Here is a 27,801-nt window from a genome sequence, read left to right as displayed (position 1 = left end):
ATCACTGCAACTTCTTCATTGATCAACGGCTTGCTTTGGGAAATTCATTGCGATAAGCATTGCTGTGAGAAACAGAATATCATTCTTGATTTTTTACACTCTTGAAGGTGTAAAGCACGCTGTCCAAGGACTGTCAAGCAGCACCGCGCTAAAGTGTAACATCTTTCGTTGTGCTAATATACTTCTATGTAATCGAAAAGCGGGTGCTGTGTTCTGCTGAGGCCGCAGCACGCGCAGTTTTCATGAGGCTCAAACACTGCTGAAGCGTTTTTTAACGTTGATACCTCAGCTTCCTCTATCGATGTTTCTTATACACTACTTTTCCATTTTATACAGCGCAGGGTAACTAGTTGGACCATCCTATTAGTCATCCGCCTAGCTTCGCCTCTTCAGTGCTCTTCTACACGCCGAGTGTGAGCCCTGGGACCCTCTAGCGCCATTTCTACACCTAAAAGGGTGTTAAAATGTTCCAAGTGATAAGCACGATATAGTGGTTGCTAGATGGAGGAGGGCCCTCAATTAGCCCTGCTCCACACAGCCCATATTTACGGAATACATTTAATGCCACCCGAGATGAGGGCTACCTGCCACCACCTATAGGCACCGTAATTGTTATCGTAGTGTCAAGATTGACTGCGGCTTTGCAGTGTTTCTGAGAGATTCGTTCATTGACAACATCGTACTTGAATTGTTTTAAGTCTCCTGGAGTACGCATTCATCGAACGAGCTACTTGTCATTTTCATTCACAAAAGAAGCGGGCAGCACTCAGGTGGACGCCACCCCACTACATAGAAAAGCAGGAACTATTAAGCATTGGGACAGCAACCTGCGCACTTAAAGTGGCTTTAGCTATGAAGCAAACAATGACGCATTGTTCTATATGTCACAAAACATGCGGTGTAACGGGGTACCACTCAAGGGCGCCCACACGGAAAAAGTGAAAGCGCCTATTTTCTGCGCATTGGCACAGCAAAAAATGAATTAAAGGCCGCATTTAATTCCAATTATTGAAAAACAAGGACAGTCTATGTCAAAGTGCTGAGGCGCATGTCATTTTTTCAGCCGTAAAGTGAAGCCTTGACCCCACCTCCAAAGACCAACATGGCTTGGAAGGTGGGCGCTGAGGTTCAACGCACCTTACATGTATACATTTAAAGCATGGGAAGGCTCGTGAGTGCTGCACAGTAAAGCTAGAAATCAGAACCTGTGGCCTGGCGCCCTTTCGCCAGGGGCGCCTACCACAGCGCACTAAAGCTGCATGATGTTGATGTGTTTCAGCGGCACTATGGAAGTGTAACTCCTCTCAGGGTACTCCCCTGATGGGGCCGGGACAGGTAGGTCACCGCCGCTTGCGCCGGGGGCTTGCCTGCCACCGAATATTTATCGGTTGTAGGCCGTCATTGCACCCGCCACCGCGCTGGTGGTGGACGACGGCTCTTCTTGCGGCGCGCGTCTTTCTCTCCCTCTCCCTTTTCTTTCTTCTCTATTTTCTCTTCTGTCTACACGAGGCAGCGGAGGTGGCTCAGATACAGAGCCAGTAGCAGGCCTGCGCATTTTCTTTTCCTTCTTCCTACAGCCACAACAACAGCTATGAAAATGCACTGACCGACGACATGGTGGCGTCTCCTTTCTGGACGCTGGCCTGGCCGCTGACTGTTGCGCTCTTGGCCTCACGCGGTGACTTCGTCCCCGAAGAATGATGCCGCTTGCTCTGAAAACATCGCATAATTATACGCGACACGCACACCTCGGACCAGCAAGATTTCTTTTCTCGCGTTTTAACAGCATGCCGATTTTGTTGGCAGTGAAATGGAAACCACAGCAGACACTAGCGGGTAAGAAGCTTCTTGAAGTTTGTAGCTTTTAATACGGGCCTGCGAAAGGTCGTTGTAGTAGATCTTCTTTAGCACCTCATTTTATTACAGTGCCCAGCGTCACGATCATAAACCAGCCACGAATCGTCCTAGCATCCAAACAGTTCTTGAGCTGCTATACCTTTGCTGCAAAGTGTAAGTGATATTCCTCCCCATGAGCAAAATAAATTGCCACACAGTGTGAAGAGCATTTTTAAACTTCATTCTGTGTGAAAAGAATACGCGGTTATACTTTGATCAATGTAACTTCCTGCTGCGTCTATCGTCTCTGATGATGGAAGAGCGCATTAGCGGAGAAACATTACTAACACCGGTGGTTACAGCAAAGAACATACAGCTATTTCGAACATGCTCTTGCAGGAACCCCTAACGTTATAGGAATGCATTCGCAGTTGAGGTGCCCTTATGCTGCATAGGATATCCAAAAATGCAGATCATTTTTCGACTCTCAAGAGCAACAGAGGTGCTCTCATTATTGACAATAAGCACATGATAGAGTCCTGAAAGATTCACGGCAATGAGAGGGGTAAAATGTTTATTTCTAGAAGCGAGAACGCGTGTAATTTACACACGGTGCTATTAAATGGACAAACATTGTGTATAGTGCGAGCAGTTACTTCATGCTATAGATGCACGAGCTCGGTTCCCGATTAAACATTATCTGCCAAGTAAAGCCTTTCCTTCTGGTCTTAGTTGTCGGCGGACTTAGAATAAAACATGAAGCTTAACAACAACATTGGCCTTTAGTCTCCCTGATTATAGAAACCCTCACAATTGACTTCGAATTCAACTGCATAAAGGGAAAATTGTGACGCTCCATTTTTCTTTAGGCTGATACGCACATTTCGCTTTGGGATCTGGAGAAAATAGTACATGCACAAATAAATGAACTTGAAATAACAAGCCCCCTTTGGCGCCCATGTCACTGGAAGCAGCCTTGCATTCGTTGTCCCCTACTTTTTCACCTTGTTTCCTAGTAGCCAACAATATAATAATAAATGCAGTAATTTCGACAAACTTTATAATTCTACACTAAGAACGCGAAGGCGATCTTTGTATTTCTCAAGAGCAACCATGACAGAAATTAGAATACAGGGCAATATCCGCCAAAAGTACGGGATAACCTAGACCCGGGTCACGAAGTCCCGAGTAAGTGATACAAATCGAGGACTTGTTAAGTAAGGGTATCCATACGCTTGCCCAACCCCTATCAGAATATCGTACGGGGAATGCACCTAACACATCAAGTAAAAACAAAACGTTCTTCCCCACCATTACGCGAAGAACAAGAAATTTCAGACGTGAATGACTGGAGGCTAATATCTTTTTTTTTTTATTCAGAATACTGCAGGCTCGAGCCGAAACAAGAGGAGCGCATGTAAACAAAAAATGAAAACATTTACAGCAATTTTTTTCACAAAACTGAAAAGAAAACACGCTATTCTGGGAACAAAATACGGAATACGCCGAGCATACAGAATAGTTATCACACTGCGACGATTGCATAGAAGTGCAAAAAAAGATGAAATAAAGTACAAGCATTAATGACAAGCACAACAAGAAAGGCCAATACGATATAACTGCTATAAGCGGTTCGTGGTGTGTGCCTGCCCCATGCTCAAAGACTAAATTCAGTTACAAGGTAATTTGTTCCAATCTGATATATAGGTCAAGAGAAGAAAAGTTCTGGAGTGCTTTTTCAGCTACAAGGCAATTTGTTCAAATCTGATATATAGGTCAAGAGAAGAAAAGCTCTGGAGTGCTTTTTCAGTTACAAGGCAATTTGTTCAAATCTGATATATAGGTCAAGAGAAGAAAAGTTCTGGAGTGCTTTTTCAGCTACAAGGCAATTTGTTCCAATCTGATATATAGTTCAAGAGAAGAAAAGCTTTGGAGTGCTTTTTCAGTTACAAGGCAATTTGTTCAAATCTGATATAGGTCAAGAGAAGAAAACGTTTGGAGTGCTTTTTCCTTGCGAAGTACAGTATTAATTGGAGCAAATGAATTGTGGTCTGGCGTGAATTTAGTGGTGTCAAAAGCAAATTGACGGCTAAATAACAAGTGCAAACATTTTAGACAAAAACTTGTATCTTGAATGAAGCGTATGAATGTTGTTGGAAGCGAATAGAGTAGATATGCAATCTGCCCAACCATACTTAAAATAAATCGGAAAGCTCCACGCTGAACTTTTTGTAAAGTATATATAGTTTTCAGGGAAACAGTCCCGAAATATGTAAATATGTTATAGTTTTGGACGAATCAGGGGATTATAAGCCAGGTATTTAACCTCGAGTGTCACGTCTTTAAGCTTGGGCCTTAATAAGCTGTTTGCAAAAGGCTGAAGAGGAGGCATGATAAATATATCGGTTTTTTGGTTGAGTTAGATTTCATGGTCGTTACTGAATAATTGAACTCATTGACTTCATTGAGATGACTGTCCTTAAGGGCACACGTGAACTGAAATGGACGTTATTTTTTTTTTATTCGAGACGCGAATAAATACAGACCCCCTCCCCCTGTAGTCCAATAGTTGCAAGAATTCAGGGCATGAGTTTAGTGTAAGGCGGTCATCTTCTGAATTTCAAAAGTTTGGAAATTTTTGCAAATTTATTTTTGAAATTTTTGCAATTATTTTACAATAATTTGCAAACAAACTAATACAAATGAACATCTGCCTTAAACTCCTCTCCCGGAACAAGTGCCCCTCAACTCAATATCCGTGCTTTGCCCCTAATGCGGTGCTTGTACCCCACGTTTAAACATCGCATAGGGCCATACATAAGCCCAAAAGTGACCAGCCAGTTATACAAAAGCAGCAGGAGGCCCCCTTATATGACCAGCGGAGAGCTTGGCACACAATGCAAGCTAGTCCAGCTAAAGTATTCGAACAGCTGGGAGCCAATGGCGTCCGGAACTTGGGGTCCCATCCTGACCGGCTCGATTTTTCTATATGCAGTTTTTTCTTAACTTCTCAATTATAAAAATTTTCAATTGCATTGTCATCTGAGATCATTACGGTGGTTGTTCAAAGGGTACGAAGACTGATGGCTTGCTGGTTCAGGGAATAATTTGAGATTGATATAGCCAAGTATTGGGATGTTGCGATTTCTTTATATTGGAATGCGTTGCAGAAGTACTACGGATGGAAAAATCCTGGTCTTGCGATTGAGGGTCTGGCCGGACAAAAGCCTTTTCGGGAAGCATCACGAGTTCTTTCGTGGTGTTTGGCAAACGTTGCTTCGATGATAACAAGCTGGCGAGTACCCTACACTTGAGGACAGCTTTCTCTGCCGCGGCAGCCATTGAGGCGAAGCGCACCAGTTCGCTCCTCAGCAGAATATAGCCCTTCATAAAATTCGTGTATCCTTGTCTGCAACTAGTAGCAATATTAATATATCAATGTTATACCGCAATACAAGCCAGTACAATATGAGTCTAACATGCCGTGCGCATGCATGCCGATGACCGCGCTGCCTTCCGCCAATCATGCAACGCTTAGGCAGATCGTGTGTTCCCACCGGTTCCTGTTTACTTACGCAATACGTTTGTGTTTTAACGATACCAATTCTGCGTACCGCTAAATAGGCACGAATACATTTTCACATCGGTTTTCAAACACATAAAGGAACTCATTAATTTATGCGTTGTTGCTGGGTGGAAAATTTGGCTTGGTTTTGTTTATGCGGTTTAACGCCTCAAAGCGACTCAGGCTATGAGACACGCCGTAGAGAAGGGCTCCGGAAATTTCGACCACTTGGGGTTGTTTAACGTCCACGGACATCGTACAGCACACAGGCGCCTCGCTTTTCTCCTGCATCGAAAAGCGGCCGCTGAGGTCGGGATTCGATTTCACATCCTTTGGCACAGTAGTGAAGCGCCCTAACTACTGCAGCACCCCGGCGGCGAAAAGGCTATAAACTTCTTAATTCAGCGTCAAGATGCAGCAGCAACCGAAACCGTAACTTAGCTCATGCATGGCTAAACTATACGTGTTATACGGACACTCTGAGGAAAGACTCGTCCCTGTAGTCGTATTCACAGAAAGATGTAAAAAATTGTTCGACCCGCCGCACGCTTGGTTTCAGGCTTTCCAGATAAATGCAGCGCTACGAAAATGACGCACTGTCCCTCCCTGTTTGATCGACGGCAACCTTGAAAAGCGACTGATATTCCACGTCGCCGCTGCAGGCTTTGCTATAAGTGCAGTGACTGCTACTGTGCGGGCGTGCAGGATACCTTGCCAGCCAGGCAGTTCGGCTATTTCCCTAAAGACGCTTCAAACTGTCTGGTGGCGTTTTCGCTGCGACAGCGCCCCCCCCCCTCCCCCCCTTCCCTTATGACGACGAAGTTATCAGGAGCAGCGAGGTTGTGCTCTTAAGGTGATCACGAAATTATGTGCGAAGGCGATTTATCCGCCGAAGAAAGCGATATCGATAACAATTGCGCAAATTATTACGCCAGTGCGGGGAACGAAGCGATGGTGGCTATGGCAGCAAAAAAAGCGTCTTATTGTGTTTAAGCGCGATAATGACAAAAACCCCTTTCTCCAGAAATCCGCCGTTGTCAGCCAAATGAGCGAAAAGTCACGATTTGGCACGTGCTAAACCAACAGGTTGTGCGCATACACATCAGCTGACATGGCAGAGTTGACAACTCTGAGATATGGTGGGGGGGGGGGGGGGGCGGTGACGAGATCCGAACCCTTCTGGATGCTTGGCTCCCAAATCAGATACGCTAGACTCTTGGGCCCATCTGCCACGTGAGGACGGCTCAGTTAAAGTAAGTGTCTTATACCTGAGCCTGTGATCTTTGACGTAAGCTCGCATCTTACGAATATATGCTTTCGTCCAGTACTGGGAGTGGGTTGTTAAAGACTGGCCCGAAATAGGACCAGTAGGTTGCCAACACTACCAATATTAGACCGATGGCTCTGTTTGAATGGGATGTGTGCGATATAATACGCAAAAGTTGTAGGCTGGTGTTCAAGGGAGTAACAAAGTTCAGGATTGCGAACGAGGATCTTTGAATGGCACCGTATAACGGGAGTCTGCTTTGCCATACCCTCAAAGGCAAAGCTTAAGCGTGCACCGAACGGTATGTGAAAAACAAAACAAAATGGTGTAATAACGGATTCTTCAAAGACCATTTACATTTAGGCAGCTGTGACTGAAGGCATATACCATAAGGTTAAACTTATGATCTACTTTTGCGACCACTGAGTGCGAGTGAGCGCTACGCTCTTTCGTCTCCGTCACCGACCTTGCCCTTGCTGCGTTGCTTATCCACCCGCTTCGGGCTTTTGGACAGCACGTCGGCGAGTGTGCGGTCTGGAACCACTGTGGTCGTTTCTTCCAAGCGCTGCGAGCAGAAGAGACCTTTACGTATATCCCTTCACACGCTGCCTGCCACACACAAGAAGCAATGAAGGTCCCAGAAACTGGTTATATCCTGCGATCCGTCATTTTCACTGCGCAAAATACTCCTAGAATTGATACGCAAGATTCGAAACAATAGCGGTCGGTCAGTATATATGGCTGAGCTGTTGAACACGATGTTGCGAGAAAACATCGTAACCGCCGGAAACTAAATGGAAAAATAGGCCGTATTCGGCAAATATCAGTCACCCAGGTGGCTTAAAATGTAGTGTCGTTCTTTGTCTTCTATTTCTACCCTTTTTCACTGCGTCGCTCATTAATTCGCTCGAGACACAGTTAAGGTGTGCACTAAGAGTGAAACAGTTACACAGAAATTTCCATAGTTCATAATAGTATCACTAAGTCATCGAAAAGGTCTTTACGCATAATTAAAATTGTAATTTATCAGTCTCATAAAGAAAAATACAAACGCATAAAAGCAAAACCTGCACACTATGTACGGGTAGATGTAATCTCCAATCCAACAGCTGTCAAATGTTTTATGAAGGCAATATGAATGAAGGGCCCACCTGCCTGTCGGTAAAGCTCACTAATAAAAAACGAAGGGAAATTTACGTCGTTGAAATCATCGAGACGACTAACATGAATAAAAAGGCATTCTGGCAAGGGATGAACAAGAAAGAAGTGGCGACGGAACGAAATGCTTTTAAACTTTTGTTCTTGAGATACACCGGTGCGCGTTAATTTTAATGACGCATCACGAACATTCATTGGGGTATTGTGAATGGCTTTGTTTTCTTCGCAAATTCATGGGGCTCACATACTGTGAGCAAGCAATCCTTGATGAGGCTTTACAGCTTTTCTGAGTTCTCTTAGTTCATAAATTTTAAAAAAACTTGCAGCAAGACCCCTTTTAGAGTTTCAGTGCAGCCTTAGTATGCTTTATAATAAGGAGGGGGTTTATGCACACAGACAGTTATATTATGAAGAACTGAAAAACCACTGCACTAACTCTGAACGATTGCGAGCAGGTATAACGTTGTTCACTATCGGTGAGCTGCGGCTAATATTCTTCTTTGAAGGTACATTTTCTAAAAATTAAAATAACGATAATAAATTTATTCACTCCGAGAATATACATGCATGGTATAGTAGTGGTATACGAGAATGACGCACACTGATGCTCATGAGCTATGGAAGACGCTGATGTGGAGGGCTCGCATCGAATTAGTCCGGACTAATTCGATCGACTAAGCTACTTGCTCGCATAGAAAGCATAGCCTATGTGAACCTACCAACTATTAATAAACCTCTTATACAAGTATGTAAACCACAGCTTGCATCTGGGAACGTTGAAGCTTGTTTTTCAATGTTCTTCAGTGTAAAAGCCGTAAATCAGTACTATCGATAGTTAAGGAAGATGGCATTGTTCAAAACGACATGCGAAATTAGGAAGGCCAGCGAAAGACCTAAGTGCGATAGCCAAAGTATCGACAAATGCGTTGACTAGAACATTGAGGCTTAGTACCAACAATTGCTGATTTTTAGTACCTGCAAATTAAGATTTTAAATGCAACGTCACTTTTTCCGACAAATTATGAGCTTTTTTTCGGAAACAAAAGGGACGGGAAGAACTTCCTGAAGGAGATGGCCTGGCTCTGCATAATCGTGAAGTCGCTGGGAACAAGTAACATTCAGCAATATGGAAAGAGGGTGCTAAAAACGGCAAAAATGAGTCACTGGCTGCGTAATGCGATGCATTTGTCTGCATCCTTCGACCGACAACTTCAAAGAAACCCTTAAGCCAAGGTTTGCTTCCATTCACAACGGATTTAGATGCGCTGAGTACGGCACCAACGGCGCGAAACGTCTACACAGTTTATTCCGGATGACTCCTTGAAACCTGATTTGTAAACATAATTGTGCTTCCTAACAAAATAACTATATAAAGCCAGCGTAAATCAGCACAGTTCCCAAACAGCAACGCTAGATGTGCAGCGAGGGATGTCAGAAACTCTGATTACATCAAATCGGAAATCAAATAAAAAGGCAGAAAAGGTAGCGCATAGCTACGATGAAAGACGACAAATATATTGGGTACGGTAATAATAAAATCTTAGAGAGTTCGCCGCAGTAAACACTGCAGTTAAGACTCGCGCTGGAACCCTTACGCCTGAGGAACAAGAAGACAGGAGCTGGTTTTCGGTGGTGAGAATTTCGAGACCGACGCCACTTCTCCAGCAGACTGTTTCAAACAGCCATTGTTCTCAACAGTTTAAGTGGCTTCAACAGCAACAAATCAGTCCACCAGATTATATTTGTTTTCTTTAGCACGGCGTATTTTAATGAGTCTCTAGAGGTTGTACGAGAGTCCCTAAGCCGTTAGTCAGTCAACGCAAGCACAGGGTCACACAACAACGGCAATTAAAATGACTGCCGAGCAGAGCCTACCTCGGTGTCTGCTTTTGCATCGCAGGTTAGGTTCCCGAGAGTCGAGGCTTCATTTTTCGAGGAAAGATGGCGCTCACCCATCCCGCCTCGCTGCCGTGAAGGAGCGGCCCGTTACTTGCCAGCACTGCGTGCAGGAGATGCCTATCTCTACACGCCGCTGCAACGAAGGCAATGGTTTGGCGTTCTCTTGATTTTGGTGGCGGAACGTGATCCAGTCTTCTTCATCTTCCATTCACACCGCATGGCGCCACCGGTGACGTCATGTCGATCACACGAGAGAGGCTCAAATTTAGATGGAACATTGAAATCGCCTCTCAAGACACCAGCTTGTGTATGTCTTGTCTACAGTGAATTTTGTAATGAGTCATTTCATCACTCTTAATCCGCACTTTGTTTCTCTTCAAGTAGCTTCCCTTTCGATTAAAGCTTTAAATGTCCACCACTCGATGTATATTACTAGCCTCAATCGTTCATGAACATGGTAAGAAAAGCTTAGTTTGAAGACGGACCAACAAAAAAACCGCCTATGCAGAACTGGCTTCGTCTTACTGGTAAACGCGGGGCCAACTGGGGAAGCTACCGAAATCTTGATGTAAACTATCCGATCGTTGTTTGAAGAATAAGATCAGGACCTGTCAAAATATGCATAACACCTTCCTGTAACAAATAATTGATGTCTTACAATAAAAGGTGTCCTACAATACTGACCTGTTAGGGGAGAGGCGATTTCCCGGGAATATTGTTACGGACGACATCAAGGAAGAGGAAGTGGGCAGTGGCGCGGACAAGAGCGCTCGCGCTAGACCCGCATAATTACATTAAACGGAATCTCACTCTCATCGACCATCTCTCTGTCCTCTGTTCTCCTGTTTTCATCGGCTTGGCGCATCGTAACATTTGGTGGAGGTGCGAGGTGCTTCATCATCACCCCCTCATCCTGGTCCAGAGCTTTGGCGCCCTGCGACTTCTTGTGCCACCGGCTGAAGGTTAGGAGGTCTCGCATGGCTGTTCCCCAGCCTGCCGGACCCAGCAATACCTTGCCGCTCCTCCGCCCCGTCCCCCACCCCGCCCCGACCGCAAGACACGACGAAGGAAAGACTGACCCGAGAAGCCACACATGACAACAAGACACAAGGAGAAACCTGAACGACCATACGTGCCCCACTGGCCTGAAGTGCTGATCAACGACACCATTACCCAAGACACCGCTACACATCCTCCCCTGCCCATGCCATGCGGTGCGTGCCTTGGCCTCCGCCATCGAGTCGTGGCAAAGTGTGGCCCGAGAGTGTCCTGGGCCAAGGTTCATCCGGAATCATCGCTCCGGCAAGCCGTTCTATCCTTCCTTCTTCCTCTTCTTCTTCAAGCACCCAGACACGCCCATCATCCTGCCACACAATCATTGACATCGTACACTTCCTCGTTCACGATCGCGATGATCGCTCGGTGGCCCCGGGTCATGTTACGGACGTCATCAAGGAAGAAGATGTGGGCAGTGGCGCGGACAGGAGCACTCGCGCTAGGCCCGGCAACATTTCATTAGACGTCATCTCACTGGCATCGACAATCTCTCTGTCCTCTGTTCTCCTGTTTTCATCGGCATGCCGCATCGTAACAATATCCTTTAAAACCGCCGACCACAGCTAGAATGGGTTAAAATCGTAAAACAATACGACGCGATTGATTGATACAGTGAGAACAGGTAAGAAAATGAAATGCGGACTGCAGACAACCACTGCTTTACGCCGAGGTATCATAGCCGGAAATGCGGTTTGCCATCATCAGGCAAGGTTTGGGCCGGCGTAGTGCTCACGGGACCGATTATCGAGGCTAGATGGCACTAAACAAAGCAGTCCACTACGGGGTTTCTTCTGTCCCATTATATTCACTCTCTCCTTCTTCCCTTTCCTGATTTATTCATGCCTTCCGACAGGGCTTGGCTTGCGCGCCGACAAAGCGCGACAAATTTAGCGCATTTCCATCTCCGCGCCAGACTTTGCCTTTTTTTTTTAATTTGACACGCTTTGTTGGTGCAGTGACGCGACTGCTGGGGATGTGCTAGTACCAGTGGCTGTCCTCGATTGACTGTTAGGTAGTTCTAAGTCTACTTAAAACTGACACATCTACTATAGGTATGCTAAGCATACGCAACCCTTCCATAATGATTTTTGTTTTTCGAAAATTCTACAGAAATTTTTTACTCCCCTTATGCGTTGCGTTCTACAAGTCCTAATGTAATGGCAAGTATACCCTCATGTGAACTCTGATTATGTGCATTTGAATTCGCGTCCATAACAAGACCCACAGCTGTTGCTTAAGCATGCAAGCAAGAAGAGAACTTACGAAACATCCTTCATTTGAAACTTTCAGAGTATCAATAGGGCTGGGTGTGAGAATTGAAGGCATCGACGCCGACGTTTTCAAGGACGCCGACTCTGGTGGTGAGTAGTAACGAGTCGGCAACGAGCTCTTCGCACCCCCTAGTGTCTCGCAAGATCCGAGCAAAATCCGCGAGGGACTTTCGGACAGAGAGCAGCTCAGGTAGCAATCCTCTGAATCGTCGTCCACAAACAGCAGGTCCATGCTGGCATGGTCACTTTTCTGAAAGGACATAATTACATATATCTTATTATACGTTGAACAATCCATAATCACACATTAAAATGTAAATAACAAATACTCAACTATACTTCAATCTTAAAAATTCACTTAGAGGTGACCGCACAACTACAATGACTAACCTGTTTGGAGACAGAGTGAGAATGGCTCCCTGCCGCAACTCTAAATCAAAGGGAAGCTCATGTTCTAACTTGTGCTATAGAGAACCTGCGCTGCCCAGGGGGCGCTCTTAAGGTGAGACAGCCAGCGCCGCCTGGTTTCAAAAGGAGCAAGCGATAGTAGGACATAGCAGGACGGAACACGCCGCTCGTCGTGCTGTGGCTGTGCCCATCAGCGGATTGTGAGTTTTCTATTTCGTGCATAATGGGTTTTATCGCAGCTTTAATGCTCTGAAGAAGGGGGTTTCAGAGTTCCCTTTTTGATTGGGTTAAAGGAGCAACATGACCATCTCACCTGTTTACAAACTTGGCTAAAAGCTGCGCCACCGCTCCATTATCGAAGCTATAACGCCGCTACGCGCAGGTTTGAAGCGGTTGTCGTAAATTCAGTCTTTCTTTTTTTTTCAGTAGGCTGCTGGCAAAGTGGAGCGTCTCTTCACCGTGAATTACGCACATACTTTCTAGCAAATAAGGGTAATTATATCGCAGGAAAATGGAACGACCTCCCTGCTAATTTCCATTCGGTAGGGTTTTGGAATACTGCCCGCGTTAAGCGCATTAAACGAGTGCAGTACTACCTACCGGCCTTTTGGGGAACAGTAATGATTCAACTAGCTTTCCGGTTAGAAACTTTATTGACTAAAATGGTGTCTCTTGCGTCGCGAAATATAATGCACAATTTTTAAGGGCGACGTTGCTGAACGCATCTGTAAGGAAACAAAAACCTGCAGTCGGGCTTCAACACTTGCTTGTTGACAACTGCGAACGGCTAGCAATTTCAAGCGAATAACACCGAGACCCGCTGTAAAACATGCATCTAAAAGACTCACACTGCTAGCACTGTAAATAGTTAAGTGGTCGCAATCGTCCTGTTGATAAAGCTTGGGCGGAAATTATCGGTGTCCTACGGTATGAGAGCGTGGGGGGGAGATGTCATGCCTTAAATCTCATTCGTCTAAACCAGCGCTCTCTATCTTAAGAGCGAAGAATGAACTGCATCAAAGGATGGCGTTAGTATCGGTGGTGATTAAACCAAAAAATATCAGTGCGATCTTAAAACAACAAAGTTACTATGCTTTGTTCCTTCCTCCGAATGAAACTTGCAGCAAGCAGGCACCATTTAAAGGTGTGATGTGTGGGATTTTACATTGACGCGTCCAGAGTTCTTACCAACTGAGCTACATCGACGGCTGTCCAATCTGCTGCTTGTTTCGGTATTATTGTTGCCGGTGAACAAACCTTGAGTGTGTTCACCAGTGCTACCTTCTTCCTTAAAGCTGGACGTGGAACGTCCTGTGTTACTACCAGCTTCACGTTGAACGTGATCGACAGCACTTTCAAGGTTGTATCTCGACACAAGGGAATGAGCCTTTGTTTTGCAAGATATGCAGTAGTTCCTTCGGGGAAAAAATTGTATAACCCTAGAGGTGAAAAATTCCGTTTTCGAAATTTCAAAAAGTTGTAAGTTTGGAGCCCTGCTGCTTGCACACTGAAGTTTTGTCGTCCGTTAATTTTTACTCAATACATTTATGCAACTTTACTTTAAAAGGATTTATTAAAAACATTTTTGTTGTCGCACTTGTTTTAGTAAGAATCACCAAAATTGCTTCAGGAGCAACGCACTACAGAAAAGTCGATTTTCAATGTTACATTCTAGCGCGAAGAATTAAGTCGTTCTCACTAAATTTCTCTTGTCTTCAGTATAAAAGTTGTTTTCTTAATGTCAAGCTAAATTGAAGGTTCTAGACCGTTTTCTCCAAGTTCCAAAGAAAGTCCGGTAAATCCAAAAAATATCACGTGACGCACATTCACGCATCACGATTGTGGTGCTCTCAACCGTAGTTTTAGTGACCGAAATCAGCTGCCGTCGCGGCTGCGTAGCCTGCAGCGGCAGGCCGATATAACTTAGATGGTTTCTTCGTCCACTTCAGGCAGCGGGCCCACGTGACTATGGTGGATAGAAGGATTCTAGGCATCCTATAACGTGACGGTGCAAGTTGCAGCGAGCTCATCGCGTTCGCTGCAACCATTGCCAACATATCAGCCCACTCCTGGGACTGGGCTGCCGAGTCACGACCGCGGATATTTTCGTTCACCACGACTGAGAGCACCACAATCGTGGCGCGCGAATGCGTCCGTCACGTGATAACCTTCTTATTTTGCGTGCTTCTTTAGAACTTGGAAAAACGATACACGGGTGGCTTTCTTTATCGCTAATAAATTAAAATGGGGGTTTCAGAAAGTGCTCTCCAACTTCGCATATCACTTTTACTGTCTAAGTGCAATAATAGGTAAATGAAAAAAATTATCCTAATTACTAATTATTTCACAGCAAAACAAAAACTTTCCTGTGTTGCGCCAGACGGGTGGCACCGCTGCACGAGTGGGTTTTCTGGCCTACCCAAATGTTTTATTCTTCAGTCCTTGGCTGAAGTTAGCTTGGACACCCTGCATATGTCCTTCCAAAAAGGGGTTCTTCATCTTCACGTCATAATTACCGACCCATATCTATCACTAGCATTCCTTCAATGTTGATGAAACATGTCCTCTTTTCTCATGTTATGAATTTCCTAGTATCGGTCAACTTTTTTCACCCCAGTCAACACGGCTTTCTCAAAGGGTTATCCTGCGACACTCAGTTAGCACTGTTCATTAACGACCTAAGCTCTAACATTGATCTTAACATTCCTGTTGACGCCCTGTTCCTAGACTTTGAAAAGGCATTCGACAAAGTTCCTCATAAACGGCTTTTATTAAAACTTACCCGCCTGAACCTTAATTCCTTTGTTTTAGAATGGATTCGCAACTTCCTCACTAACCGGCAGCAATGTGTTCTAGCTAATAAATATTCATCTTCACGTACATCTGTTATGTCCGGCGTTCCCCAGGGCACCGTCCTGGGGCCTCTGCTTTTTCTTATTTATATAAATGACTTACCATCTAACATACGCTCTAACATCCGGATGTTTCCCGATGACTGCGTTATTTACCGTCCTATAATTAATAGCAATGACCCCCAAACTCTTCAACTGGGCATCGAAAGCGTAACAACCTGGTGCAATAAATGGTTAATGTCATTAAACACGAAGACAACATCATTACTATATTTCCATCGTCGTGGCTCCCTGCCATCATCAAAATGCTTTATCTCCAACACCGAAATCGTCGCTGTATCAACGTATAAATACCTAGGCATTTATTTAACCCGCGATCTAAATTGGTCCCATCATATAACGCAGGTAACTAACGATGCTAATCGCGTGCTCGGCTTTTTTCGGCGAACACTACGCGCAACTCCCCCATCAGTTAAGTTACTAGCTTATCTAACATTTATTCGTCCCAAACTAGAGTATGCATGCGCTGTCTGGGTCCTTACCAAAATAACCTTTCCAGCATACTAGAAGCAACACAAAATCGCGCGGCAAGATTCATATACTCGGCTTATTCCTATCATGTAATTGTCACTGAACTAAAACAAAATGATCACCTTACTAACTTAGCGCACAGACGCAAAATTGCTAGACTTTGCCTTTTTCACAAGTTTTACCATCACCCCCTGCTCAAGTCTGTCATCAGCCCCGCCCACCTTACATCCAGCAGCACGCACCATAAGAAGACCTTTTACCCTCCACCTGCCCGGACATCTGCGCATCTGTCATCTTTTTTTGTTCGCACCCCACGAGACTGGAATGACTTGGCAAACACCGTCGTACTTCATTCCGACCCATCAACCTTCAGATCATCCATCGAATGATTCATGTACTCGTCAACCACTCCCTCATGTAATACCCCTTAAATGGGGCCTTTGAGGTATCAATAAATAAATAAATAAATAAATAAATAAATAAATAAATAAATAAATAAATGTCTGCTGCAGGAATAAGCCAAATGACGAATGCTCTTCTAGATCTAGATTAGGCGAAACGAAGTAACATTAATCGAGCCCGCCATCGATATAATTTGCAAAGCCCTGAGTATCGCGTTTTGCTTGAGATTTTGCGGGTTAGGTGGATGGCGGGCTCGCTTCCTTTTGACTCTCGTTTTATCTGGGCTAGATGGCACCTTCGACAATAACACTCGTCATATCGACTCTTTCGTGCCGCAGCCATAAATGCATATATGATTCCACCAAAACTATCATGTTGCAAAGAGTGTGCCTACAATACTTCGTAAATGCATCTGAGAAAAACTGTCTTCAAAAATATATTATACTTAATTTTTGCCATAACCAAGATATGAATTAATATAATTATCTTTACCGTTACCAGAGAAAAAATGGCTGTTTTTTTATGTTTGTCACAAATGTTTTTGCTGCTCATTATTGAGAGACAAAAATAGGTAAGATACATACCAATGATGGAAATAGAATGCACTTGCGAGTAACACAAATACTTAGAGTTCATAAAAAGAAAATGGGAAGCACGCAATTAGTTTGATGGGAATAAAAAATCACAATTTACAAGACAATAAGTTTTAAAGAACATTAGTAAAATAAATAGAATATACAAAATGTTTTAACTCTTTCTTGGAACATGCCCTCTAAATCTTAGTTATACGAGAAATGCCTTTCGAGTAAGACACTTTTTCCTCATACTGCATGAAACAGCCTAATCTCAGCCTTCGATTTGAAATAAATTTCACTAGCCAAAAGAATTGCAAGTACATTTGCTTTATGTAAGTAAAGTTTGATAGCAGCAATGCAAAACTTGCTCCGTTTAAGTAAAGTCGCTTTGAAAACACCAGAAAAACATCACAGAAACAGAGTATAGCCACCCTAACTTACGAGACTAACTCTTGATGGGAAAATTAGTAACAAAAAGCAATGAAATCAAATCAAATATGCACATCATTAAGTCTACCAAAACCCAGCTCACTAAGCATTCAATGGCAGTACTGCCATTGACACCTCTCGGATGAACGTGCGAGCTTCGACGACGTACAGGCGCCCAAATCATTAACAGGCTTGCGCGACGGTAGCTTTTTCTCTGGTCCTGCTCCACCATAGGGCAGATAAAACTTGGCGGAAGGTCAAGATTAAGCAAGGAATTGGTAAACCCTATCATAAACTTTGACTTTTCGCAGGTTATCTACTCTGTAACACCCAGAATCACAGAAAGTACGGACATCAGGTGCGCCAGTTCAAGATTTGGGCTGCTGTACAGACGAAAATGCGAACCTGCAACTGAAAGTTCGCTGAACAGCAACGTTTCGTGGATGCTTCACCGCATATTGCGAAACACTATTGTGGTGAAGCATCCCTAAATAGCGGCAGGCAGAATGAAGTCCAAGAAACGAGCAATCAGTCGAAAAGCACACGATATTTCAGTTGCTCATATACCTTAGCTCAATTGACGGCATCACCATGCAGTGAAAAACTTGGGCCAAACGAACCTATCTGAGAAATGAAGAATAAACATGTTCGGTCGGTGACTGCAAATGCATACTTGTTGGTAACCGGACCATATGGAACTTGCCTCTACATGTTTTGTGCTTCACTCCATTAGTTTCACTTAGATCCCACCAAATCTACGCGGCAAATTAGCCCTCTTTCGTATGATGCGTAGAAACTTTACTCAAAGCTGAAGTACCATCTAAGGCTTCAAAATTTGCAGCTGTGGTTGTGCAAATCATGAAACTGCATTGATCAAGCAGCGCCGATTTTGTCACTTAACAAAGAATTGAAGGTGCGGGTGAAATATAACGTTACAGAATTGTTTCAGTTTTTTGTCCGCCAAATAACACTCTACAAGAATGCGGTTCGTTTTACGCCTGAAATCAGTGCACCATTTTAGCAACAGTAACTATCGCCATGCAATGCAGCCTCGAACTTTCACTTTCTTTCTTGTCAGAACAGATTTATTTCACCAGCTCTCACTTCACAAGTGTCCTATAGTTCCGCTATCAATATATCAGGCAAAAACCTATCAGTACATTTTCAGTTTTATTACGTTCCCATCTGACACCAATCGTCTGTGTTTTGGCTGCTTCCAAGGAGTGGTTATGTGCAATTTTTGTTTGAGGCCAACCAAGGCAACAGCACTTCTTCACCAAACCTCCTCTTCATCAATCTACATACGAAGGAGCGCAATACGCCAATGAAATCTGTATAAAATTTATTTAAAAAAAAAACGTGTTTTAGCGCTCTAAATATCAAAATATATTTTTCAGCTCCTTTATATGCTTCGGGAGAGCAGGGAAAGGGGAGTATTTAAAGAAAACGTGGAAAAGACTTCTGTGTTAGGTAGAGAATATTAAAGAACCCTCTCGAAAAGCTACAGACCCGTCTCGAAAATACCACAATATGTTATGTACCGTCGTTGCCAAAAGTAACCAGGTTGCATGTTTCGCTTCTCGCTTATATTCTGAAGACGACATTGACTCCCAGAGGATAACAACTTCATAAGAAAGGAGGACAAGCTCGTCTTTGCTTTCCACTCATTTACAGCTTCACAAGCGGTACCAATTCTTACTACCCGTCTGAGAAGCGGAACACGCAGCCCGGTTATTTTTGCAAAGACGGTAGTACTTCTATCGTAACCGTCACACTTTCTCTGCAGTTATCTTGCACTGTCAAATCATGCACAGGCTTTATCTGCCACAGTCGCCTACCAATCAGAATGTTCCTTCAGTGGGTGAATGGCCCCCGGATATCGCAGGATTAAGTGCAGCCTTTATTACACCCTGGTGATATTTTATATGTTATGTGCGATTAAGGTGACTCACATATCTTGCTTCTTTTTTGTGTAACACTTTAAGATGTATGACCTGAGCGCAACACGTGTCATTTTGTCTGTAATCTGTTTATCTATTCTGCACCGCCACTACATCACGAGCGTGATTCTGTTGCTCATTAGTCGATAGTTGCGGATCACGTGTTCTTCAACTGGGCATGTATGCAAGTAACGCGCACCTACTGCTTCCTTCGGCATTTATCGTTTTTCTACCGTGTGTTGCCTTCTTAACGTTTACGTTTATATATCTATTACAATAGGCACCATTCTAATAAATTTACCCTGGTTGGGGACTGCGGCGTGTCAAACATGAATGTTTAATTAGCTGTTAGGTACTGATTGGCCAGCATAATTATTACTGAAATATTTGTCCATCTCCAATCACCATTACAAGAGGAGGCAGTTCCTCGTATCAAGAAATCCATACATTCTTAAATGATCTCACCTACTTTTCGTTTTGAGGCTACTCCCTGCTGAACGTGTGTTACAGTACGGGAGAACAAGCTACTTCACTTTCATTAATAGTCAGAGTACGTGAAAACCAGTGATCGGCACACGCAAGTTCCTTCGTTTGCTTCTAGACAATGCCGTGTTTGCAACACGCTGAACAATGGCGGCATAAAAAACACATCCGCTGCGTCACCTAACGATAAACTCCGCAATTTCAGAGAGAACTCATTACCGAAAAGCTGCAGCATAGACAATTCAATTGACAATCCGCGAAAATTATTGCGTCCTGACTCTCTCGCTTTTTGACTCTTCGCTAAGCCATACCAGCTAGCCCTAAATATCGCCTTATTGCTATGTATAGGCTGTGCGCTTACACGAGAGACATGCAAGGCAATACACTTAATATTTACACGCAAAATGATAACAAATAAAAAGCTTTTATTACATATCCTTATTGCGTGGTGGAATTCGCGTGCACAACAAACGCAAAAGCAATTTTAAAAGCCTAACTTTCCAAGCAGTACAATGCACTAGCCCTATCGCAGCCAGTTACTACAAAAAAGCAAACGACCCATGTAGCACAAAACATCGGCCCAATAATGGCCATGTGTTGTTAATGTCCGGCCCTACATAAAACCAGTACATTTGCAACACACCCCAATATTGGGCGGAGGCTTGGGCTACTTGGGGACTATCTCATGCGATCAGTCTCCCCTTAAGGAACTAATATTCATGCCGGGAGAATGAACCAAGTAGACACCTATATGAACCACGAAGTTCTAAAAGCGATTCTTTGAAAATCACAGAGCTTCTACTTCATGTCAGTCTAGAATTAGAAAGTACATCGCATGAATTCTAAGAAAAAGATATCTAAAAGCGATACTTTGAAAATCAAAAAGCTTCTACTTCATGTCAATCTAGAATTAGAAAGTACATCGCATGACAACTAAGAAAAAGCAACTATCAAAGTGCTTCTCGTGCAAGCAGTGATTCTTTGTGGTCGCAAGTGACACAACAAACTGCACTTCGTGTCGCACTCTGTCGTGATTTTGCTGCGCCGATCTGGACATTGCTCCTTAAGGCCAGTCTCTTTTCCAAAGCCGCAGGATTATATCGGTGAAGCAAACAAACTGTGATGCACGCGTTTTGGCTACCTTCAGATTTGCACTTGATATTTAAGGAAGGGCCAAAGGTCGACAGATCGAGTAAGCTTTGGCCATAAATCTCGCAACTTCTGCGCATCGGAGACTCAGGTTGACGAGGAGAGGAAGGCAGTTTGAATCGTGTGCGATGAAAACAAAAACATGACACAAATACTGCCAGTATATACACTAGTCCTCATTTATGTATGGTATGCATATACAGTCAGGAAGAAATGCAGAAAGGTCAATTAATGGATTGCACTACGCTTCTGGCAAAGTGCATGTCGTTTTGCGGTGAGAAAGGTACTGATTTTGTTGGACACATTTTTCCAAGCAGCCGATTTTTGCTGTAGCTGCACTATCCTTCAACAAACGTGTACAAAGCCCTTCTGAGCTTCGCTTCCAGAATGTACCAGGTAGCAATGTTTCAGCATACGCGAAATTGTGCAATCTGCTAAGAATTCCTTCTGGTAGCAGAGCTCTTACATTTTCAATTTCATAACAACAAAACTTGGAACTCAAGGTGCAAAATTAGAGGAAAAAAACATATCTTACAGGCTCAAAGTTCCTCCTAACGCAATGCAGCTGCTCGCATGCCGGTGTGCACTGCTGTGGCGACGACATGGTGGGAAGGTCGTCTCGTCGCAGGTGGTGACCCTTAGCGAGAGCGCGAACTAGTCTTCACGGATGGTCAAGGCCACTAAATAGAAATGTCCCCCATTACGAAGGCGGCACGATAACACTCAGCACAGTTGTATAGCGCCTGTTCGCGCGACAGATGCCAACGCTTGCTCACGAGATCCCCTTCGGCATACCGATCGACGTGTTCGGATGTGAAAGCAGAGCAGTCGCTATGCGCTAGCGCCACAGGAAGAAAGAACTGAACGCCAAGTATTTCCGGCACAGAAGCAGAGATGAACACTTTTTGCAGAGTGCACGTATTGCGGTGCTGTCGGCTCAGGGCCGCCTGCCGGACGCCTGGTTTTCGCGGACGAGCATCAAGGGTGGCAGCGATCACACTGGAAACGTCGTTTCAAGTTCTTTACACGTGCATCCAAAGACGCAGCAGCCGAGCTTGCACTCTAGGTGGTTCTCAAGCGATGCGTTGCTTTCTGAGCTGGATTGCACACCGCCGATTAAAACGCACGAGCATCACGCACAGACATACGCGAGCAAACAGTCGCAATGACGTCAGGCTGGTGACCACGAACAGGTCCGCAGCTCAGTCGGCTGCCTTCGGCATGCGCTCCAGGATTACGGGGATCATTAAGCATGATAACGGCGAAGCGTCGGGGCAGTGGGGAGTACCACTCTCGCTCCAAAGCCCCCTCACAGCTGGAACGCTCTCGCTGCCCCATAATAAGAACAAGCGAAAAATAAAACTGCAGCGAGCGCCGCAACGAGCGAAGCTGCCGATGGCTGCCGCACGCACGACGCACGCAGCAGCGGAGAGCGCGGGTTCGAGCGACTGTGGACGCACCTGCTGGCACAGGGCAGGAAGCGATGCACCGGCCTGATGCCGACACCGCGTCGTAGGCCGAGACAGGAAGGACGCGTGTTTCCGTGGCTGCGGCACAACGCACGTGCTGCCGGCGTGACGAGGCAGCGCGTTGGAACAAGTGTTGCTGCTCATTTGCCGTTGTTCTTTCTCTTGCTGTTCCAAGCTGGGAGTTGTGACGCATCGTCCATGCAGCAAAATGTGTTGGTTGCGGCCAAGGTATTTAACGTGTATTATACTTGGTTCGAGTTGTTTCGCCGCGAATCTGGGGCAGCTTGCCGCACTAAGATGCTAGCGTCTAGCTTGGATGGTGTGAACAGGTAGATTGGGGTACAGCGGGGTCAAGATCGAGGCCAACTTCTTCATTGTAACGAAATGCGCTTACAAAGAACGATAGGCTGAATTAATGCGCATATTTACCTAGCTTGGGGAGCGCAAGCCTCTAAATATAATGTCCTATATTCTGCGTTGAGCTTTCGGTTATGGCTTTTAAAAATTTTGGAGGATTTTTCTTTATGCTTATATGGGACGCAAATTTAGCTAGGTTTTTCTTTCGGTGCATATATTGTCACCGGCTGTTGAGGCAACCGGGTAAATGGTGCCCTGAACCAGCGACTTGGCAGATGCAGAAGCCAGGGTGAAGCGGTGGTGAAAGAGTTCATGTGCACTCCACACGGTCTTCCTTGTTGCCAGTCTGCCTCGTGTAGGCAAAAGCAAGAACAATTGGCACGCATGACACTATTTTCACCGCAAAAGACGCATCATCACAATGCGCATTCAAGCATATCTGAAAGATAAAATAGTAGGCAGAGTGGTGAGTCAGAATATAAGAGCAAGGCGGCTGACAGGATGTCCCCGGTACAACCGGCAACACCTCGCCGGCAGTAATCAACCGCAGGTCAGCCACTATACACATTTTCACGGGGGCGCTTCTGACGTTCTGGCGTCGAGAGTATGCATCAATGTTGCCTGTTTGGGCTGGACTGTGACTTGCTTTGCGCTTGGCACTGTGAAGCGGTAGATATCCATCGATGTTTGCACCTATTTTCGTCGCGAATGACTTACCCTCGTAAATAATGGCATACGCCAATGAAAAGTCTACAGGCCAGCACTGTGCTGTGTATGCGTATATGACAACCAGCGGAAGAAAACGTTTTCGGGAACTGAAGTGTGCCCGCAACACGGCACTCCGCGGGAGCACTGCCGATGTGATATGTTTACGCTGCACGGATTTCCTGCATCACCCGATCTGCGAAGGCAGTGGATAGATGTAGTCAACTGCAAACATTTTACAGTGAGTTCGTGGTCGCTGGTTTTCTCACGACACTTCGTCGACGGAATAAAGACTGACGTGAACGCTCTGCCGGCGCTGCACTTGAGCTTTCCTTTACTTCAGGCCTGTCCTTCATATTAACGCGAAAGCGTTACTTCGCTATGTTCATAGATTTCTTTCCGCAGACCGCGTCCGCAAAATCGTGTCCGCAGCAATTGTAATTGAGAAGTGGTAGAGGTTAATGAGTAGTGTCAATCGATAGAGGGTGACGTAATGTTGCTGCCGAGAAAAATGATTAAGCCAATAAGTTAATTAGGTCATTAATTACAGGCAAAAAAAATCTAAAAGTTTTCTGTAGCAGTTGCAATTCAGAAGTCGTAGAGGTTAATAGGTGTAAACCGATAGAGGGTGATGTGATGTACGCGAAAAATAATTAGGGCGAATATGTTAATTAGGTAATTAATTAGAGGCAAAAATGAAAAATTAAAGTCGAAAATGGTCTCATTACCGAATGGCTTGGCGCCACATTTGAATGTATAAAATACTAAAATAGTTAATTAGATCAGTCAATTAGGGTGACGTCAAAGATGTGACGTCACGCAACCTTAAGTCGAGCCAAAAAAAGGGCATAGGAAGTAATTGGCGAGCAATTTGAAGGTACCAAAGACTAAAGTAGTTAATGAAGACAGTCAATTAGGGTGCAATCAAAGAATGGGACGTCATGCAACCGGAAGTAGAGCCGAAAAAGGGCATAGGAAGGGATAGGCGCGCAATTTGAAAGTACAGAAGACTAAAATGGGTAAACAAGAAGTGAATTAATGTGACGTCAAGGATGTGACGTCACACAACTGGAAGTAGAGTCGAAAAAGGGCATGGGATTGGCGCGCATTTTTAAAGTACGAAATACTTAAATCAATAAACAAGAAGTAAATTAATGTGACGTGAAGGATGGGACGTCACGCAACCGGAAGTAGAGCCGAAAAGAAGCGTAGGAAGGGATTGGCGCGGAATTTGAAAGCACCAAATAATAAACTGATTAATCAGTTTATTATTAGAAGAAGTGAATTAATGTGGCGTCACGCAACCGGAAGTGGAGCCGGAAAAGGGCATAGGAAAGGATTAGCGCCCAATCTGCAAAATCGTGTCCGCAGCACTTGTATTTGAGAAGTCGTAGAGGTTAATAAGTGGTGTCAAACGGTAGAGGGTGATGTAAAGTGTGCGGAAAGTAATTAAGCTAATAAGTTAAGCAGGTAATTCATTAGAGGCAGAAGTGAAAAAGTAAAGACAAAAATGGTCACATTAGCGAATGGCTTGGCGCCACATTTGAATGTATCAAATACTAAAATAGTAACTAAATCAGTCAATTAAGGTAACGTCAAAGATTTGACGTAACGCAGCCTGAAGTCCAGCCAGAAAAGGGCATAAGAAGGGGTTAGCGCGCAATTTGGACTCATTTTATTCTTTGGTACTTTCAAATTGCGCGCCAACCCCTTCCTGTGCCCTTTTTCGGCTCTACTTCCGGTTCCGTAACGTCACATTCTTGATGTCACTATAATTCACTTCTTGTTTACCCATTACAGTCTTCGGTACTTTCAAATTGCGCGCAAATCTTTTCCTATGCCCTTTCTGGCTCGACTTCAGGTTGCGTGACGTCACATCTTTCACGTCACCCTAATCGATTGATTTATTTAACTATCCTAATATTTGATACATTCAAATGTGGCGACAAACCATTCTCTAATGATACCATTTCCGCCTTTACGTTTTCATTTTTTGCCTCTAATTATTTACCTATTACCCTTTGGTTTAAGTATTTTTTCGCACACATTACGTCACCCTCTATCGATTCACACCACTCATTAACCTATAAGACTTCTCAATTACTCACAACTGCTGCGGGCACGATTTTTTGTTTTGCTTCTAAATAAATACCTAATTATCTTATTGGCCTAATTATTTTTTCGGACACAACATTACGTCACCCTCTATCGATTGACACGATTCATTAACCTCTCACTGCGGACAACGTTTACATTTTTTTCCTTTCAATAATTACCTAATTAACTTATTGGCCTAATTATTTTTGGCAGCAACATTACGTCAGCCTCTATCGATTGACACCACTCATTAATCTCTACCTCTAACTGCTGCGGACGCGATTTTGCGGACGCGGTCTGCGGACAGAAATCGTTGAATATAGCCAAGTAATGCTTTCGCGTTAATAAATAGTAAATACCTACCGCTGCCTACCACGGCAGGTCTCGACGAACCTGACGCGTTTGACACCAATGCCGACGACGAAGCACCGCATCCGTTGTCTGGGTTTGCATTGGCCATTACTTCACATTGGTCGTTCATGTGAGCATATGAATCGCGTATTAGATCATGCGGCACAACAGAGGTGAAATGGCAGGGAGAAGTAGTACGAATACGGCGCCTTGAAGGGCACAAAACAGATGCGTGGCCGTCAGGCTCAAGTTCAGCTTTCACAAGGACATTCCAAAATGGCGGCATAACCTGTTTCGACGCTAGACGTCACCAGTATCAGGCAATAGCGCTACTGAAATTATGATTTGTGAAAAGGTCTATATACGTAGATGGCTTCTCCGCAGTGGAAGCAGGTCGGCGTCCGCCACACGGGAGCCTCGCATGCTCCGCTGTGTTGCGGGCGAGTGTCATAAGTAGATGTAGGATTCCGTAAGGACTGTGGGAGGGCTAATAGCAGCGGACGAATGGCAGCGGCTTCTGCCACTGCCATTGGTAGCGCTGTGGTAGCGACCAACGACAGGCTGTGCAGGCGAAGGAACAACGGAGTATTTCAATAAGAGAGCACGTTGCATTTCTTCGAGGGTGCAGGAAGCCTACATGAGGGTGCAGGAAGCCACACTGCCGGCAGTCGGAAGTGGCTTCGGGAGTTCATCCCGAGCAATATACTCATCATCCTTACAAGTTCCCTACGTAGCGTCCAGCATGACTTCTGCAGCTTTCTCACCTCCGACATCACCGTTTGTACAAGTGGGCGTACAATCTTCCAACGATAACCGATGGATCATCCTGTGTCTTGAAACCTCACCCGTTGCTCTGAAGGAACTGCCAAATCGTCAGCCGCTGCCACCGATGGGTGTATATTTTTCTGTCACTCGACGACATACTACCCCTAGATAAACGGACTCTCAGAACACCTCAGCCGCACTCACAACTATAGTGTTCATTCACGTCGATTCTGACCACAAGAACTGCGATGATATCCTCCGTATCATTATGTGGGCCCTCATTACAGTCCATTTTATCTCATTTACAATCACGTGCCCCGAAGCTGTCTAGATACCATCCTCCCTTTTTTCCTCTACGAAAAGCCTATGAAAACCACTCAGCAAAGAGTAAGAACTCACCCGACTACGCATGTGGACTTGCGACAACCGACGCCGGCATGTCTGTTTTGTCCTCGGAGAATCCCTTGTGGCTGTTGAGGCTGCTGCGCGAGCGCTACATATGCCGTTGTATATGCCTGTCTCCCTACAGCGGCCATCTTAGTGTAAAATAATATTTCTTCCTCCATTAGTGTCGTGTACATGAGATGTCACGGCGGCGTGTGTTCACACGCTGTCAGTCATCAATATGAAGAAAATCAGAAAAATAAGCGAATCATGCCTACACTGAGACTCTTACCAACGACCTTTAGTTTTCCTGCCGAGCGCACAAAAAAAAACACACTACGAACAGTTTTTTTCTTTCTTACATGGGAAAACTTTCAAAAAGGAGAACACGAACTGCTCACGCCTCAAATCACCGAGCAGGACAATGCGAGCCCTCCATACAGCAAAAATGCCGCACCCTGACAACGTGCAAATTCCGGGAGGCACATACAAACACAAGACGCGATAGCCAAAAGCAGGCCGCTCCTGGAATCATTCTTGTACAAGTTGCAGATAATAAGGAACCGATTAAAATTACTGATTTTCAGATGTAACGGATTCGAGCGGTCAATTTCAGCCCCATAAAAGAACAGGTAATTAGAGAACAGTAATGGAATTACGGTGTTACTTTTCTTCGAACTTTATAGTCATAAAACAAACTCGCGCAAACTACAATAAACTACTTCTGCTTGCTTTACCTTCTTTAGGCGCAGGTAATTTTTAACAAGTTGTTTTTCAAACTTACTGTCACTTATTATAAGACGTTAATGGAGCATATGCTCGCGGCCACAATCATCTACGTACGTCCGTAAA

General features: G+C 44.6%; 1 protein-coding gene across 1 annotated transcript; it reads right to left on the bottom strand.

Moving 5' to 3' along the window:
• Positions 1-740: 740 nt before the first annotated feature.
• Positions 741-22,210, bottom strand: LOC146177500 (uncharacterized). Its single transcript, XM_084581580.1, has 5 exons — positions 21,357-22,210; positions 12,045-12,302; positions 7,135-7,233; positions 1,608-1,712; positions 741-785 (listed from the first exon to the last, which is right to left on the bottom strand). Exons 1-5 carry the CDS (start codon positions 21,423-21,425, stop codon positions 741-743), a joined length of 576 nt encoding a protein of 191 aa, XP_084437706.1. The 5' UTR covers positions 21,426-22,210.
• Between the last annotated feature and the right edge of the window lie 5,591 nt (positions 22,211-27,801).

This window comes from Amblyomma maculatum, chromosome 10 (genome assembly GCF_055883805.1).
Source record: "Amblyomma maculatum isolate TAMU_Amacu chromosome 10, ASM5588380v1, whole genome shotgun sequence".
Taxonomy (NCBI): Eukaryota; Metazoa; Arthropoda; class Arachnida; order Ixodida; family Ixodidae; genus Amblyomma; species Amblyomma maculatum.
Note: the sequence above shows the minus strand (reverse complement) of the source record. Positions and strands in the feature narration are given on the sequence as shown.